General features: G+C 35.3%; 1 protein-coding gene across 1 annotated transcript in view; it reads left to right on the forward strand.

The window, feature by feature from the left end:
• Nucleotides 1-19187, forward strand: part of THSD7B (thrombospondin type 1 domain containing 7B) — a 733321-nt gene that overhangs the window by 638360 nt on the left and 75774 nt on the right. Inside the window, exon 16 of the mRNA XM_059166739.1 lies at nucleotides 4852-5002. Within this exon, the coding sequence (XP_059022722.1) occupies nucleotides 4852-5002 (151 nt within the window). The remainder of the gene's footprint in view (nucleotides 1-4851; nucleotides 5003-19187) is intronic.

A 19187-nucleotide genomic window follows, 5' to 3' on the forward strand; every position in this document is an offset into this window, starting at 1 on the left:
TCCTTAAATAATTTACAGTGGCAGAGAAAAAGATAAACACATGAATGTAATGGAATGCCTTTGCTTGAAATGCCAAAAAAAGAATAAAAATTGGGTTGGATTTATTGAGAAGACTGGAGAGGTTGGCCAGGAAAATATCCAAGCAGAGAATAACATGAGAGACCTGAATGAATATAAAGAGGTACTGAAAGAAATCCCAGGAAGAAAGAGTATCCAAAGCAGAAATCTTCTTGGCTTTTTATAACAAGATGAATAACAAAGTGTTCTGTATAGCTGATGCTGGGACTCAAATCACACAATCTTCTAAAACAAGGCAAAAGGATTTTTTTCTAACTGCGACTTGAAGCCATGAAAGGTTTGAGACAGAGGAAATGACAAGGTCTTAATTTAAATTTGAAAGGACCTTGTTGGATGTAGAGAAGGTATTTGGGGGTATATAAATGGAAGCAGAGATGAAGGTTTCAAAGACATTCCAAAATTCCAGGTGGGAGACGATGATTGGACTGGGTTTGGTAATAATGAAGGTGCTGACAAGGTCACATTCGGACTATATTTGGAAGGCACAGACTGTAGGATTTATTTATAAAGTGATTGTAGAACATGGAAGAAAGAAAAGCATCAAAGATGACCGCTAGGTTTCAGTGTCTAACAATCACAGGGATGAGGGTGCCATTTGTTGAGATGAGGAATATTAGAAGCAAGTTTGAGAGGAAAATCAAAGGCTAGCTTTTGAACACATAAAATTTGCCTTCCAACTGTGACAAGAGACTGGAGTTCAGAGAGAGACAGTGGTATAAATTTGGTCATCAACAGCTTATTCATTTGGTATATATTGATAAGAAAAGACATAAGAAATTGAGCCCTGAGGAAGTCCATTATTCATGGATGATAGCAAAGAGAGGGCTTTATAAATGAGACTGAGCAAGAGCTGTTGGAGAATGAGGAAAAGCGAGAAATTGGGAAGGCAAGAGGGTTTTTCAAGAAAAAGATAGTCATCAGTTGTTTACTAAGATGACAGTTGACCATTGAGTTTGGCAATGAGGGGAGTCTGTTAATGATCCAGATAAGAGGTTTCTCTGGAATGTACTAAAAGTGTGATTAAACGAAATTCAAGAGACAGTCATGAAGGAAGTAGGGGGAAGGCGTGGGAATAGCAAATATGCTTCAAAACAGTTCTGTACTGAGTTTTCAGTAGAAATGAGGTGACAGTTGAAGGAAGATGGGGATGGAAATTGATGATCCAGGATATGTAACTGCAGGGGCATTTTTGTTTGGGGATACCTTCAATTTCAGTCTTTTCAAGTCTTTACTCTTAGGCGTATCAGAACCCTCAGAAAAGTCTTTTCATAAATCAAGCGTGAAATAGATAATACTAACAGCCAGTGTTTTTGGAACCTAATGAAAGAAGGTTGTTGATGTGGTAGACAGAATTGTGCCCCCTTCAAAGACATCCACATTCTAATCCCTGAAATCTGTGAATCTGTTACCTTTTATAGTAAGAGGAACTTTGCTGATGTAATTAGATTAGGATTTTGAGCCTGGAAGATATACCTGGATTGTCTGGACAGGGACACTTCATTTGCAAGTGTTCTTAAATGTGAAAGGGGAAATGGGAGAGAAAAAGGAAAATGCGACCAGAGATGCAAGGCACAGAGAGATGCAAGTCTGATGGCTTTGAAGATGGAGAAAGAGGCCATGCCCAGGGAATGAGGATGGCCCCTGGAATATGGAAAAAGGTAAGGAAGTAGTCTCTCCTCTAGAGCCCCCAGAAGGAAATCCAGCTCTACCAAGGCACTGATGTTACCTTAGTGGGATCCGTGTTGGATTTCTTTTTTTTTTTTTTTTTTAAGATTTTATTTATTTATTTGACAGACAGAGATCACAAGTAGGCTGAGAGGCAGGCAGAGAGAGAGAGAGGAGGAAGCAGGTTCCCTGCAGAGCAGAGAGCCTGATGTGGGGCTCGATCCCAGGATCCTGGGATCATGACCAGAGCTGAAGGCAGAGGCTTAACCCACTGAGCCACCCCGGTGCCCCGTGTTGGATTTCTATACTACAGAATTGTAAAATAGTTTTTGTTCTTTAAACCACTAAGTTTGTGGTAGTCCTTCCAGTGTGTTAACTTGTAAGTAAACCCTTGTTTTCAGTATAATGTTCTCATCCCTAAGTGAGCTATGTTCTCTAGTCCAAAGACTGACTATTTTTATGACCCTCTCCAAATAATAAACATTCAGTTACCTGCGGGGGGGGGGGTGTGAGGGAGGGGCCGTCACCTAGCCCTGTGGATTATGGGAGATCTGAGGGCCCAGGTACCTCTTAAACATACTTTCAGTACATCTTCCAATTTTTCAGCATCACTTTTATCCACATTTCCAGAAGTACTTGGTGACACAAGCTCCTGAATTTTTTATGTTTTCTGTGGTATGAATGGAGTTGCGTTCTTTGTTTTTCCTTGAGTGTTGGTATTTCAGCTTTTCTATTTCCCATCTGTTGTCTTTGTTCTTTGTCCTTGTAAGGTAATGTCTTTCCCCCCACCTTGAGTTTTTGAGTTTTCTTTGTGGATTTTTGGTTATTTTGTAACAAATGACTTTACGATTGTTTTTGTGGCTTATTAAGAGTGAACAAAGACTGGTGCGTACATTCAGCTGGACACCATTGTCCAGAAGTCTATGTCTTCTTTCTCAGGGAAATAATAAAAGAACATCAACAGAGAGTGTGCAGGCAAGAAGGAAAGCAATTTCCAGCTTTTAAGTTTGTCCGGAAGAAGACACATAAGCTATTTTGTGGTCCCTCCTTCCACTATTGATTAATACCACAAAATAAATTAAGGTCCATAGATGATTCTGTACCATGCCTTCTTACATTAGAAAACATTACTTAACATCTTCTAGCATTTTTGTTAACCTTGTTTATACAATGTACAGGTTTTCATTACTTTACCAAGTCAAGCTCATAAAGGTTACTTTGTTTTGTACAAGGTAATAGATTACTCTTCAATTTTCCTGAATTAAAAAAAAATGTATAAAAGATGTATGTATAAAAGAAACTCGTAATGCATAGGATATTTCATTCTAGCTTAGCACTATTTGGGGGACACCAATAGCTCTCCATCATATCTGTCTTAAAATGCTTACTCCTTGGCTGTGGCTTCCTGTTTCAAGTGATCAGATCAGCAAATGGCATCATTTATCTCATTGTCATTGTCATTTTCACCTTCACTTCGATTATTTATCACTAGAAGAAAAGTGTCATAACAATAGGGATCTTCCCTCTTTTTTTCTTTTTTTTGGTGTGTACCCCAGCAACTAGGCAAGGGCCTGGTACAGAGTCGGTCCTCAAAAATATTTACTGAATGAATCATTTACTGAATGAGTCATTATTAACAAATACTAAGCTTGTATCCCACACCTAGAAAAAGAGGCTTGCATGTAGCTAGTCTTTCTTAAACATTTTTTTAAGATAATTCAAACATAAAATTCTAATTGAGATTTAATATAAATATAGAGAAATACCCACTCATAGAGTATGGTTAACTTAATTTTCACAACAGGGACACAGGTGTGTAACCACCTCAGAGGCCAAGAAACAAAATATTACCAGGGCTACCTTAAGCCCCTAGTAGTAAGTAACCATTCCCCCAAAGGTAACCACTGTTCTGACTTCTGACAGCAGGATGAATATTGCCTATTTCTTTCTATGAATGAGATCATACAGTGTATTCTTTTGTGTCTAGCTTCTTTTGTATAGCATTGAATTTTTGAATGTCACTCATGTTTTACCATGTCACAATAGTTCATACATTCCCACCATTTACCACAATATATTTATCTGTTGACACTGTTGAGTATTTGGACTGTTTCTGGTTTGGATGATTACAAATAGTGCTGATACGAATATTTTCTTTCATTTTTTTTTTCTTTTTTGTTGCACATTTCTTTTGTGTATGTAAATGGGCATAGAATTTTAGGGTCATTTGTTACATATATGTTGCCATTTAGTAGATACCACCAACTAGTTTTCCAAAGAGTTTATGCTCCAACCAGTGGAGTAAGAAGAGTTATAGTTGCTGCATGTACTTGCCGACCCTTGATATTTTCCATATTTTTTTTTTTTTTTTTTTTTTACTGAAGCCATTCTGATGGATATATAGTGGTCTTAACACTTTTGGTTTTGATTTGATTGAATCAATAGCATGATTATTTATCTTGCCTTAGCCAGCACTTATCTCAAAGGCCAATACAGATTAGGCCAAGTGTCTGTATACCTTGTGTTCAAGTGCCACATGAAAATGCTTACATATTGCCCTTTGGTTTGCGATACCAAAATTCCATACTGAAAATGCAGAAAATACCTGAAAGAAAGACATGTTCAATTATGTTTCACATTCCTTGGCCATGACCTTAAATGTATTGGACAGAGATTAGGGCAGTTTGGATTAAGTGAGATACAAGTGTAAGAAAGGTCTAAGAGAGTCACAGGAACTAGGAAGGCTCTCACTGTTACAAAGTGATGAACTCATTCAGAGAAGAAGAGCTTTCAAGATTTGTTACAGTAAAAAGAAAATTCACTCTGTGCTGGTAAAAATAGCGTAGGTCTCTTGACATGGAGAGTTCTTTAAGAATGCCAGTGGACTCTAGTCTTCCCGTTGTTCTCTCTTGCTCTGCTGACTGAAAGGTTATCACTCAATAAAGGTCAACTGGCTGAAGAAGGAATTTTTTTCCCCTTGATTTCTCTGCTAGTCTTATTTTACATTTAATTTTCTTTGGTAAGTAAATATGGCATATCATAACTACTCTATATTTACTCTCTACTGTTTTACATCTCCACTGTTTTAACCTTGATCTTGCCTTGCAGATGTGTGAATGCTGCTGATAGTGAAGGGGGAGCTGTGGATAATAGCCTATGCAGCCAGGATGAAATTCCCCCAGAAACCCAGTCCTGCTCTCTTCTGTGTCCCAGTGAATGTGTCATGTCTGAGTGGGGATCTTGGACCAAATGCCCACAGGTAATTCCTCTTCCCTTGTCAGTACCCTAATCCTTCAGTATTGGCCACTATATAGTCACAGTACTTGTTCTCCAAAACATTCTTCTAATAACATAAGAACATAATTTTACCTAAGAAGGAGGGAAAAAAAAATTAAGCAAGTGAGACTGAGCAATTTAAAATGCCAGTGCTTCTCTTAAGGCCTTTATCATGGGAACACGAACAAGGAAAATGAGCCTGTAATGATCAAACTAGGATTTGAATGCACACCCATTGTTAAAGGGGTCTTCTTTAGTACCAAAATGATTCTCATTATAATCTCTTGGTTCTGTTCCATTTTTATCCTGGCAGAATCAATTATATCTTAGTAGCTCAGCTCTACTGTGTAATTTTGTTTCTGTTCGTGATGATCTGTTTTTGCCTTTTCTGTTTTCCCAAAGATGAGGTGTTCTTTTGTCGTGTTCTTCTTCCAAAGCTGACCGAAAAAAAGCCCCAAAAAACCAAGAAACACACCCACACACAGAACACCCTTTCTAAAAATCTAAAGCATTTGCCTTTTTTTTTTTAATGGAAACATAACGTGACTATGGGAAAATAAATATTCCTGAAATAGAATGGTTCCACTTAATATTCTCTGAAGCTAAACTCTGATACTTTAGATTTGTATTTTGGCTTACAGAGCTAAAAAAAGAAAATGAGGATAAGGAATATGTTATATGGCTCCAAACATTAGGAAAGGAGACTTAGGTTTACAGTGGTAATATAATTTGTGGGAAGGTTGTATAAAATCTTTGTATAGAAATGGAAAATATTTTTGAAATCAATTAATATCCTGTATTTGCAGTTTTGAATGATTGATTCATCGTTAATCTTTGCAACCTTATCTTTGACATTTCCATAATTCTGTTCCTGAAAGAGATTTCCCTTTGTTACTATTTTTTCTTTTTTAAGTTGTTTTTGGGTCTAGGACAACACAATATTAAGAAGAAGAGTTATTAATTAAGGGTAATTTGAAGGAATGGAATGTTGGTCCTACTTATTTTATGTGTAACTTAAGTACAATAAAAGTTAACATTTATTGAGCACTTATTGTGTGCAAGGCACATTTAAAATTATTCTCTTTAGTCCCCATAACAATCCTACTAAGTACATACTATTATCAGTCCCATTGTACAGATGGAGAAACTGATTCTCAGGAAGGCTAAATAGCTTGCACTGAGTAAGTGATGCAGCTGGGCTAAACTTTAGACTATCTGATGAAGCCAAAGCCTTTGTTCTTATGTCCTTGGCTTCCTAAACTTGGATGAATGAAAGTGGATTTAGACCCATACTTTTCTTTCTTTAAGATGCAGCATTTAGGGGTGCTTGGGTGGCTCAGTGGGTTAAAGATGTAGCATTTATTTTAAGAATAAAGCAAGTTAGTTGTCTGTATGATTATAATATGACTATACCTTCAAAAATGTAGCAGCATACATTCTTTATTAATCGACTTGCAGAATTAGCAATCTGAGTAAGTTAAATGAAATGTAGAGGTCATGATCTTACTCACTCTGCTTTGTTTCTAATTTGCTCATAGTAAACTCCATTAAGCTATAAACACTTTACAATGAAAATGAAAATGTTGCACTTCTAAGTCAAGGATTCTGGCCACTGAGCTAAAAGGTCTGGTTTAGGAGCATTTTATATGATGTTGTGATGGTCTGGCATTCTGTGTTTATTTCTTTGGGTTTCTAAGAGGCAATTCCCTTTAAGATTGACTTTTCCAGACATAATTACACTATTTTTGGAGCATTTAGAAATTGGAGATAGAGAAAACCTTTCAGCCTCCTTTCATATGTCTGAAAGATGACATAAGCAGTTCCTTACTTGTCAGCGTGAAGTGAGAGGGTTGGTCTGTCAAATGCTTATGCACCTGCAAAGTTACATTATCATCATATCATCATCATTATCATCATCATAGCTGTGACAACAGTAATAACTTTCATTGAGCACATCTTATGTAATAAGCACTGTGCTGGAATTTCCTAACACTGTGCTGTGATGATAGACATTTATCCACAGTCACTCAGGTCTATTCAACCACAATGGCTTAGTTCTTTTTCATATGCCATGCTGCTCTCAAGTGTAAATAAAGACTTTAAAAAAATGGTAATCAGAGCTCATACCTGATTATTTTTCCCCATCTCCTAAATATGTTACATAAATTTAATAAATTTCAGTATCATAGCATAATGCCCCAACATCCTAGGTGTACTCAACAGTGATTATGATCATGATTATAGCGGAGTTAGCAATCTGGATCTTTGTGCTTGAAGTTTAATTAGCACTTCAGTGTGCATTTTCTGAGAAAAATTAAACAATTATTGTGTAATTGTTCTCTATAGCATGTTCTGATTTATGGATCTAAATACTGGCCATCTTACTAAATTCTCCTTTGAGAGTCTGCAGTGTGACAAGTGTTAATAGGACCAATTCACTGTGTTTCTCTTTCATCTTTTTCTTTCCATGGCACTTTTTCAGAGTCACACACATAACCAAACAAACAAGTAAACAAGTCCACCCTCTCCCCGACCAAAAAACAAATAAAGGATATTTCTGAGACAAAAATGTGTTTCTCTTACATATCTATAAAGTATTCTGAAATTTATGCTTTGATATGGCTTAAACATAGTAAGTAAGTAGATTTGCCAGTCAATTAAAAGAGTCTTAGCAAAACCAACTAATCAAGTAAAACTGTCTCGAATTCCCTGTATGCGTCCTATAGTCTGAGGCCAAACATATATGACAGACCATCGCTGCTCCTAAGGAATCGTAGTTGTCAGCATCTTTATAAGTACATCCCGTGTGTGGATAGCAAAGGATTCAATAACTGATAGCAGTGTTTATCAGTTCATACAATGTTTGTTAATAAAGAGGTAGGCAATATGGAAAATTATTAAGTATACTTCCTAAACTCTGGGTCAGTGACTTTCACAGTAGCACACATAAGAAGCATCTGGAAAGTCTGTTAATACACAGCAGCTCTGCCCTGTTGCAGAGATTCTGGTTCAGGACATCTGGGTGGGGCCCATGAGTTGGCATTTAGAATGCTGCCAGGTGATGCTGATTCTGCTTCTTTGGGAACACACTTTGAGTCACAAGGCTGTTGGCCATTACATTCAAGCCATGTTTTTTGTCAGCCTCACTTGAATCACAACTGTTTGTTGAATACTGAGTCAACACCAGTATTAACGGGTTACTTAGCTTATATTTGCCATTGCTTTCCATGTGCTAGACAGTGTGCTTAGCACTGTTTATTTCCTACTTAATCTTCAGAATGCCACTACAAAACAGATACTACTACCCTTCCATAGTATAGATAAGTAAACTGAGTCTCAGATTAGTAACGTGCTGCTTCTAAAGAGATGGTAAAAGTCACAGCGACTACTTAAACTCATGTAATCCATACATAACCCCTAACCACTACAAAGAAAACAGAATCCGTGTTTCCTGTCCTAGAGAATATGCTAACCAGTATGATCTGTCGTCTCCTTTTCTGGTTTACTCTGACTGTTGTATTTGCAAAGGAACATACTTTTAAATTCCATAACCTACTTCATTTAAATAGTTTGCCAGTGAGGGAAAGAAAAGGAGTCACAAAAGAGCATGTGATCTAATGCCCAACTACACTTGCTGGCTGTGGGACTGTGGACAAGTTACCGAAACCTCTGAATTACAGGTTTCTCGTCAGGAATATAAGGACAATAATCATTATTTTTCCAGATTATTTAAAGATTAGAGATAATGTGTATAAAGTGGACAGCACAGATTATTCTTAATCCAGGTTTGTTTAAAAAAAAAAAAAAGCAAAAGGGAGAAGCAAATGAAAGCTCCCCCTTGCCTTGTGTACAGTGTGGTTGGGAAACCTAAGACAGGTTGTTATATATTTTTTAAGTTGTACAGGAAATATCCGTTCTTTCACACAAAATTGGTTATTATATGATCTTACAGAAATAAAATGTCACCTCTTTTGCTGAAAAATGACTTATGCCTAATTTGATAGCAGTCCCCAAAAATAAGGCCTCAGAAAGATAACTTCAAATGAATGGGTCACTGACCCTAAAGTGACTGCAAATTGCAAACCATACCAAAGAGCAAACGAGACAAGGCATTAAAAATTGTGTTGAGATCATTCTAACTGTACTGGCAAGAACTGGAGACTATAAATGGATCAAGCAAAACAAACACAGTTCAAACACAGAATTTAAAGAATTTAAAGTGAAACCATGTGTTTCACTTATTTTTATGTTCTTGTTATTTTTTAAAGATTTTAATTATTAATTTGACAGGGAGAGAGAGAGCACAAGTAGGCAGCCAGAGAAGGAAGGGGAAGCAGGTTCCCTGCTGAGCAGAGAGCCCAATGTGGGGCTCGATCCCAGGACCCTGAGATCATGGCCTGAGCTGAAGGCAGAGGCTCAACCCACTGAGTCACCCAGGAGCCCCTCTTCTTGTTTTTTCATGTTCCCACAACACACACACACACACACACACACACACACACGCATCTTCTTCATTTTTTGAGCCCAGTATGCTTACTTCTTTAGAATGCTTTAATGGGAAAGGAAGCTTATGGAATTATACATTTAAAAACATTTGCAATAGTGTTCACTCTTTAAAGGTATGTGTATATGTATATATACAAGTGTGCATGTATACACATATGAAAAATACATTTATATGACAGTTCATTGTTTATTACCAAGTATTTATCCTTTGTTTACCTAATCTTAATTATTTCCCATTTAATCCTTATTCTTCATATTATGCTGATGAGTATTAGTCATAGAATCTTACATTCTTCAAGAGAGGTTTTCAAATTTCTAATCAGCAACTGCTTAGCCCTTGACATATCTAAAGGAATATATAGTTCTCTCCCTGTATGCTGCCAATCCTTACAGAAATTTGCCATCGAGTAATACAGATTTTCTATTTGTGACTCTCCTTGGAAGCTCAACAAAGCAATTTCTTAAACAATAATGTTGATGGGAGAGAGCAAAGATGGTCCTGGAGGTGAATTTCCAAACTGATGTATATATTACAGTAGCAAGCTTTTGCAGAACGTCTCCAGAAAGATGACTTAAGTTTAACAAACCTACCTGGACTTTGTTTCACTTCCAGCTGAATGCATCAGAAGCCAGTTAGTGTAACAGACAGGCAGCCCCTTACACTGGAGGAACTGGACACTCATTTACCAGTGGTCTGCATGCAACGTCATGACCAAACATTTGCTCTAAATATTTGCCTTATTACCAGGACAACCTCTTCAGAAGCATCACAAAGGAAGACTTTGCATAGAAACTATGTAGGGGTTAAGTGCAGTTGAATCTGGATTCTTTCATAGTCTTAATATTGTGCTTCCAAAAGACATCTTATTTCTATACTTTTTTCTCTGACTCTGTGAGCAGGATACATTAGTAAAAGATACACACTACTGTTACTCTTCCAGGTGAAGAAGCTTCTTTAAAAAAGAAAGAGAAATGAAGATGAATTTTCTAAGTCCTCCAGAATTAAGCAGTTGAGGGTTAAGAAAAACCTTAATTTGGAGGCTCCTGGGTGGCTCATGTGGTTAAGGGTCTGACTTTGGCTCACGTCATGATCTGGGGTCCTAGGGTAGAATCCCACATGGGGTTCCCTGCTCAGTGAGGAGTCTGCTTGTCCCTCTCCTTTGGGCCCTCCCCCTGCTCTTGTGTTCTCTCTCAAAAAAGAAAGAAAGAAAGAAAGAAAGAAAGAAAGAAAGAAAGAAAGAAAGAAAGAAAGAAAGAAAGAAAGAATGAATCTTTAAAAAACAGGGAAAAAAATCCTTATTTTCATCATGGTGCTCCAATGTTATTTCCGGTAAAGGCTGTCAACAATGACATTTTATTACTGGTGACTCAGCATTTTCAGTACTGTAGCAGTAAAACAGCACTCTAAGAGTTATGTTTCCAGGGAAACAATGTACCCCAATGTATACTGCTAGCATTATTCACCTCCAAGCACTTTATCAATCTCTCCTCAGTCCATAACATGCAGGTGACAACCTGTATTTGTCTCTGGGGGCTTGTCTAATGGTCTCGACCCTCAAGCTGCCTAGTGCTTTTCTTTGACTCACAACTGAAAGCCAGAAGAGAAGAATGATTATTTTCTGTATTCTGTACTGCAAACTCTTGGTTGTTTTTGTAAGTTGATATTGGCTCTTTATCAGAAGCCAATAATTGATTACTCAGAGATTTGTGGAGTATTTTACCCTAGTATGAAATGAGATTTCATATAACCTAGAACCATTTTTACTTCCAGAATTACATTAGGCCCTGCAGAAAGGGACCTCATTTCATGCACTGTAGCAGCAAATGATAACCCTATAAAGATAGCCTTCGGGCTGCTCTGGCTTTTTTAAAATTTAATTTGTTTGTTATTCTTTCTTATGCAGTGTGATTTCTTTGAATCTCACTATCACCAATTTGGAATACAAAATAAGGGTTCCATTGTTCTTAGTATCTCTGTCTCTGTCTCTCTCCCTATCTACCTCTACTCTATCTTTATCTCTATTTAAAAATATCTCCATTTTAGAGATTAGAGATATAGAGATAAAAAATAAGGATTTTTAAAATAGACATTCTCAAAAAAAGTATAATGAATCTCATAAGTTAATTATTCAGCATCAACAGTGATCACAGTTTCAATAATTATCTATGCATAATAATTTTTTCTCCTCCACTTCTTATCTGTTCTCCAATCAATGACTTTAAAGTATATCCTACATGTCATATCATTCATCCATAAATATTTCTGTATATCTTTCTAGGAGATAATGACTAATCACAAGGACAACAAAAGATAACCATGTTATTTATACCTTGTAGGAGTATGATTATAGAAAATTAAAAACATGACTCTTATACAAAGTGTCAAATTAATTGACTTCTTAATAATTAAACCAGCATAACTATAAGACTGGTTCAAAGAGAATTAGGGCAGAAAACTTTTAGTTCTAGCAATGATGAAATATCATTGGTTTATATGGATTAGATTGGAATAATAGAGGCTTAGGTGGTAGAACTGGTAATACTTGTTTCTTGAGCTCTGGTCTGCTTATACGTATGTTTTCACATTGCAAAAAGTCATTAAGCTTAGTTTCTGCAATATTTGCATTTTTCTGCATATATCTTATACCCAGTTACAATACATATGAGAGGACAACAAATCGTGATCCATAAGCTAGAGGAAAACTAGTCAATATTAGCAGAAGCAGAAATAGAAGAGATTATAGAAATTAAAGATAAGGAACCAAAAACAGCAACAAATTTTTAAGTATGTTCTAGAACTTAAAGGAAAATAAGGACATGATGAATGAAATAGAAGATACTGAAAAAAACCACATGTAACTTTTGGAGATCTAAAATATAATGTCTAAAATGAAAAATGTACTAAATGGGAGTAAAGACATATTAGATTTTGCAGAAGAAAGGATAAGTGAATTTTAAGGCATGGTAATAAAAGTACACTAAAACAAAACAAAACAAGACTAAAGAAGAGTAGAGGGGGGAGAGGGTGGGGTTATGGACATTGGGGAGGGTATGTGCTTTGGTGAGTGTTGTGAAGTGTGTAAACCTGGCAATTCACAGACCTGTACCCCTGGGGATAAAAATATATGTTTATAAAAAATAAAAAATTAAAAAATTAAAAAAAAAAGAGTAGAGATGAAGTGATCTGAGGAACATGAACAAGTGATTTAATATAACTGTAAATGGAGCATTTGAAGGAGAGTAAAAAGTGGATAGAAAAATATTTAAGGAAGTAATAGCTGAAATTATTCAAAATCTAGGGATGGCTATAGTTCTCAGATAATGTTATCTGGGTCATATAATCCTGGTTGACAATACTGTGAGAACAAAGTAGGAGAAAAGGCTTGAGGTCTAATTGTTTATTATACAGGCAAATTTTCACCTCATCCCTGTATTTTCCAAATGTTAGCTTTATGCTCAATTGTCTCTAGTGCCCCTGGTGCAGAGAATTCTTTTTTACCTTTTTCTTTTTACCTTACTTTTAAGCTTTATTTTTATTTTTTAATTGGCATTAAATGTGAAACTTTTATTCTACTAAGGATTACTGAAGCTTGAATAAGCTCATATAATCTCTGTTGAAAGTTTTTAGCAAAAGGATGACTGAAGATAGTTAATTTTGTCTGTCTCCAAGTTTTTTTTCAAATTTTAAATTTTAGTTAGTTAACATATAATGTGCTTTATTATTTTTTTTAAACAATAAAAGCCTGATCTTTAGCTAGAGTTGAGAAAGGTAAGCATATGACTATGCTAAGTGGGGAGAGGCTACAAGGTTAGGATAACTACTTGAAAAACAGACTTTTGATGAGTACTCCAGTTTTGAACCCTAATTTCACTTCCTTTTTCAGATGTGCTTGCTTGTCAAATTCCTAGTCTATTGAGGCTCTCCAGAACAAATTCATTTCCCTTTACCCATTCTTGGTTTGAAATTAGTACTCTCAGGTCAGTTAAGGCAGTTAGCACCTCAGCTTTCTAGTTTCTTAATTTTTTTTTCTTTGTACTTTCACATTAACATCATCACCGTAATCATTTGTGCACTTTTAAAAACAAATTTCTTTACTTTTATTTTAATCCCTTGAATGCCATATTGGTAGCATTTCCAGAAAGAGTTGTGTCTTCTATCTTTAAACCAAATCTCTATCAGTTGAATCTTAATGCAATTTATGATCTCTATCACCATAGAAAAATTTCTAGTTGCCATGAAATTAAGTTGTTTCTTCCTTAAAAACTTAACAGATTTATTATTTTTAAAAAATTTCTAATATTTTTATTGCTTAAAAAGTACATGAGGATATCTAATTCATGTGGCATTTACTTTATATATGCTATGAGAATGACTTTTCTCTTAAATTCTAAATAAAGATTCCTCCACTGACTGTATTTCATATTCTAGGTATATTTTTATTTGATCATGGTTTTTTTTTTCTTTTATTTTTGACCTCTCCAACCAAAATTTTCATCACTGTTAATGTTTTATTTCCCCATGTGCATTTCTGCTGCTTATGCATTTCTGCTGGTTAGTGCTAGGATCTAATTAAACTTGGTTATTATGAACATCTTACATCTACCCTACTTTCTAATATTTCTTATTCTACTGGTAGCTTTTTTTATTAGTTTACATTCTTAGATTTTCCTTATCATATAATCCTATAATCTATATACAACCACAAAATCTGCCAATAATTATTTTTATTTATTTTTTATATTTATTATTTTTTTTCTAGACATTTTATTAGCAAGAACTTTCTAAGTAGTGCTATAAATCAAATTAAAAAAACACTTTAGGGGCACCTGGGTGGCTCAGTGAGTTAAGCCCCTGCCTTCAGCTGAGGTCGTGATCTCAGGGTCCTGGGATCGAGCCCTGCATCGGGCTCTCTGCTCAGCAGGGAGCCTGCTTCTCCCTCTGTCTCTCTGCCTGCCTCTCCACTTGTGATCTCTTTGTGTCAAATAAATAAATAAAACTCTTGGGAAAAAAAAGTAAATAAATAAAATCTTAAAAAAATAAAATAAAAAATCACTTTACTCTTATCAGTGATTTTAACTGTAACATGTTTGAACCATTTTTTTCTCGTGTTTTAGAATTTTCTCTCAATTTCTTTTAATCTATGTGTAACTATCTGTTTATAAAAATATGTTTTTAGAAATGACTAGTTTTAGCAAATATTTTTTCATATCACTGATAGAATTTTTAGAGTTTGTCCTTTATAAATATTTATTTCAAAATAGAGCTTCTAACTTTCAAATGTGCTTTTATTCTTAAACTCTATTTGATTATAGTATATCATTATTTTAATTGGTTCAGGATAGTTATACCTCTCATTCTTCCCATCTTAACATATTTTATTTACTGTGCTTATTTGAAAAAATACGTATGAAAGGTTTCCACATTTTTCTTTTCTCTGAAACCATTTTTTAAAAATACAGGAATTAGTTCTTTAAAATTTTAAACACCTAATGCCCGAATATTGTCTAATAGTATGTTTTTGAAAATCCTTCGAATTTCTTATACAGTTATATTCTTTTGAAATCATCTACTTTTTAAAAAAATTCTTATTTAAATTCTAGTTAGTTAACATATACTTCTTGAGCCAATTTTAGATTTTCACATAATGCATGTATATGGCATATTGTGCTAGATTTTTTGAAAATCAATTTAAAGTGCACACAACTTTCTCTTTGAATTCATTTAATATCATATCTGTGATTATCTCCTTTTCTTTTTATCACACACTATATATTTTTCACTTCCTGTATATAAATGTGTCTGTGTGTATGTGTATTTCTGGCATTTTGACATTTCTATTCTCATCTTAGTATATTGGTATTTGAGTTTTGTGTTTTAGTTCATATAGCTTAAATATATATTGATATACATTTTCAGTGTTTAAGCAGGTACATTCCTGTCACTTATTTTTCTTTTTGGTTATTTATATATCTTATTATTCCTAATAAAACTTCTTGCATTTTACTTAAACTTTGAAGGGAAAGAATCTTGGCTATTTACTCAATTTCCATTAAATCTGAATTCAATTTGAAAAGGTTTTTACCTCAGTCTATCCAGTTTAAAAGAAACATGGTATATTTTCTCCCTTTTTACTGAAATATAGTTGACAAACAATAGTATATTCGTTTTAGATGCACAACCTAGTTGTATGACATTTCTATACATTATGAAAAGCTCTGCATGGCAGGTACAGTTACCACCTGTCACCATATATGAGTGACATATAACATATAGTTATTACAGTATTATTGACTACAATTCCCTATACTGTATATCTTACATACCGTATCTCTTAATCCTCTACACCTATTTCACTCATTTCCCCCACCCCTCTCCCCTATGGCCACCCCCAGTTTGTCTTCTGTATTTATGAGTTTGTTTTGGTTTTGTATGTTCATTGGTTTTAGTTTTTAGATTCCACATATAAGTGAAAGCATATGGTGTTTGTCTTCTCTGACTTAACATAATACCTACTAGGTTTATCTGTGTTGTCACCAGTGGCAATATTTAATTTTTTAAATGGCTGAGTAATATTCCGTCATATATAAACCATATCTTTTTAATCCACTTATCTATTGATTAATATTTAGTTTGCTTCCATTAAGTGGCCCAGGCGCTTTTCAAATGATGCCTCTGTGCTGAGTCTCAGAGGAGTGAGTGTGCAGGCATCCTTTACAGCACAGTATCTGTACCCCTCTGGCACTCCCAGAGTGAAGGCTTCCTGATTTTCAAAGCCAGATGTTATGGTGGCTAGTTTTCCTTATGCAAGTCCCCAGAAGTGGGGATGAGGGGATGAGAGGTGCCTGATGTAGAGCTTGAGCCCCTCCTCAGGGAGGACATCAGTGCCTGTGAGACCACTCGGGCTTGTGGCTCACAATGCTAGGGTTGTGGGTCCCAACCAAACCTCATCTGTTCCTCCTACTTTCTGGATGTGACTTTCCTTTGTAGTGTTAGCTATGGAAGAGCTTGTCTGCTAGTGTTGAGGTCACACTCAGAAAGAGCAAATTGCTCCTTTCATAGTTGCAGCTTTGTGTGTCCGTGGGGGGAGGTAAGCTCAGGATTCTCCCACTCCACCATCTTGATTGGACTCTCTTTCTCTCTTTTTTAATCATGAAACATTTTAGGCATACAGAAAGCTGTAGAGAATTATGTAAATAAAGTATTAGTGTCTAACTTCTAGCTTTGTAAAATCCTGACGATTTGTGTACTTCTTTTTTTAATTCAGCCCTTCTTTTATGTATCTCTGTGAAATTTTGTGGCCTTCTTTATGTAGGCATTTTATGGAAAGTTTATACTAAGGCATTACCATTTTAAATAGCACCACTTTAAGTGTTATTGCTGGCATGGAGCCCAAAGTATTGGGTTTGCTTTTATTTTTTTTTTCATGTTTCTATTCATTTCACTAGACTTCTGTACTTTCTCTTTTTTATTTTGGGTGTGTTTTCTTGATATTTTAAAAGATATAACTATATCATCTCAAATAATGACTGTTATTGGATATCCTTGTCATATTCCTGAGTTTCACAGCAACATTATTTTATAGTTATTAGGACAATCATATAGAGATAAATAATTTATAATATTTTTCTTTTGGCTTCAAAGAACGAAAGACCAAGACCAGAAACTAAAGCTAAGACCACCAAACTACCATTTACAATTTTTTTTTAAAGACAGAAATTACAGTGAAATTGTCTGAATTCATATCTCTCTTCCATAGTGCTCCTGATTTCTCTCTTTGCTGTTAGTACCTAGGCTCCACTTGACATATCTGAGCTGTGCTTCAGCAATTCCCTGTCCCTAAACTGTACTCACAGTATTCTCTTGTGAAAGTCCAAGAATGAGCTACACCCCTGGTTGAGCTTTTTACAGAGCACTTGGGTGGCTCAGTTGGTTAAGCAGCTGCCTTTGGCTCAGGTCATGATCCCAGGGTCCTGGTATGAAGCATTGCGTCAGGCTCCCTGCTCCAGGGCGAGTCTGCTCCTTCCCCTTCCTCTGCTCTCCTCCTTACTTGTGTTCTCTCTCTCAAATAAATAAATAAAATCTTTAAAAAAAGAAAAGCAGTTTTTGTCAAGGCACAGCAATGTGGTGCAGACAGAGCCTAATCCTGACATGAGCCAGGTTGATGATTGTTCTCTGAGCCAGAACAGGAGGCAGGATGAGGCCAACTGTAATGGGAGTTTGGGCATGACAGACACCATGACTGATTTGCCTAGTATACCTGTCTATGACAGTAACATATTTATTTCTCGACATATATGAGATTTTAGCAGTTGTGGATTTTAGATTTTCTTGATTAAATACTTGACGTGCATTACAGTTATTCTGTGCATGTGTATAAATTGCTGAATTCATGGTATTTTGTAAGTTCTTTATGTGAACTGTTTGCTGGCCTAGAAAAAAAAATAATGCAATCTTTCACAGTGTATTATATTTTTATTATGGCTCTGAGTTTATTTTTCTAAGCATTTATTATATAATCAAACAAATTAGTTCTTTCCCATCATATTTGTATAGTTGAGATTGACTTGAAATTTCTTTTTTATGTATTACTATTGTAAGCTGCTTTTATTAAGATTTTATTTTTTTATTTGAGACAGAGACAGAGCAAGTGGGGTGGAGGGGCATAGGGAAAGAGAGAAGCAGACTGTCTGCTCAGCAGGGCCCCAAGCTCGACATGAGGCCTGATCCCGGGACCCAGAGACCATGACCTGAGCCAAAGGTAGACGCTTCACCGACGGAGCTACCCAGGCAACCCATTACTGTAAGCTTTTGATGCCAGAGTTCCCTCAGTGCTATTAAATAAACTTTGCATGCCTTAAAAGTTTTCTATGCTTTGAAACAGTTTACACATCTGAGAAAGTATGTGATACTTAATGTTTGATAGAATTTGTCTATAAAACTGTTTGGACATAACCTTTTGATAAGACACCTTAGTTATGTCCTCCATTTCCCGGGCTTATCAATTTATTCCAGATTTCTATTATCCCTTGAGTTAAGTATAGGAACATACTTTTCTTTTTCTCCTACATTTAAAAATTCCCCTTAGGGAGAAAACTTTCTGTATCTGTTATTGTCTCTCAGTTTTTCTGTTTATTATTTTTTCTCTTCATTTTTTTTGGTTAGATTTGCCAGAAATTTATTTATTTTAGTGCTATCAATTGCAAGGTTTCATTTCATGATCAATTTTGTTTTTTTTGTTTTATTCTCTAATCTGTTATTTTTGGTTGTTAAACTTATCAATCCATTATTTCTGGGTTTTAAGGTATGTATTCTCCCAAATAGAATAAATCACTTTTTAATGTATTTGCTGCCTTTTGCAATAATGAAAACATTCAAGAATATTAATGTAAAGGATATTAGAGGATTTATCTGTAGTAGAATGTAGACAGGGTAAGAGCAGGTAGAATACTAAGTAAGTAGTTGGCTCTCACCTTAAATTTGGTATGAAGTATTCTCATTTTCACTGTTGACTAGAAAGTCCATCAAAATATAGATGTCCTTGTGTCCTAAATAGTTGTTTTTCAAATTGTATTTAAATTTTTAAATTTTAATGGCTTTCCTAATTATTTAAGATTTTATTTATTTCAATTTGCTTTAAAAATGTGTTGCGGCAGGCGATTAT

The sequence above is a fragment of the Mustela lutreola genome, chromosome 3 (genome assembly GCF_030435805.1).
Source record: "Mustela lutreola isolate mMusLut2 chromosome 3, mMusLut2.pri, whole genome shotgun sequence".
NCBI lineage: Eukaryota > Metazoa > Chordata > Mammalia > Carnivora > Mustelidae > Mustela > Mustela lutreola.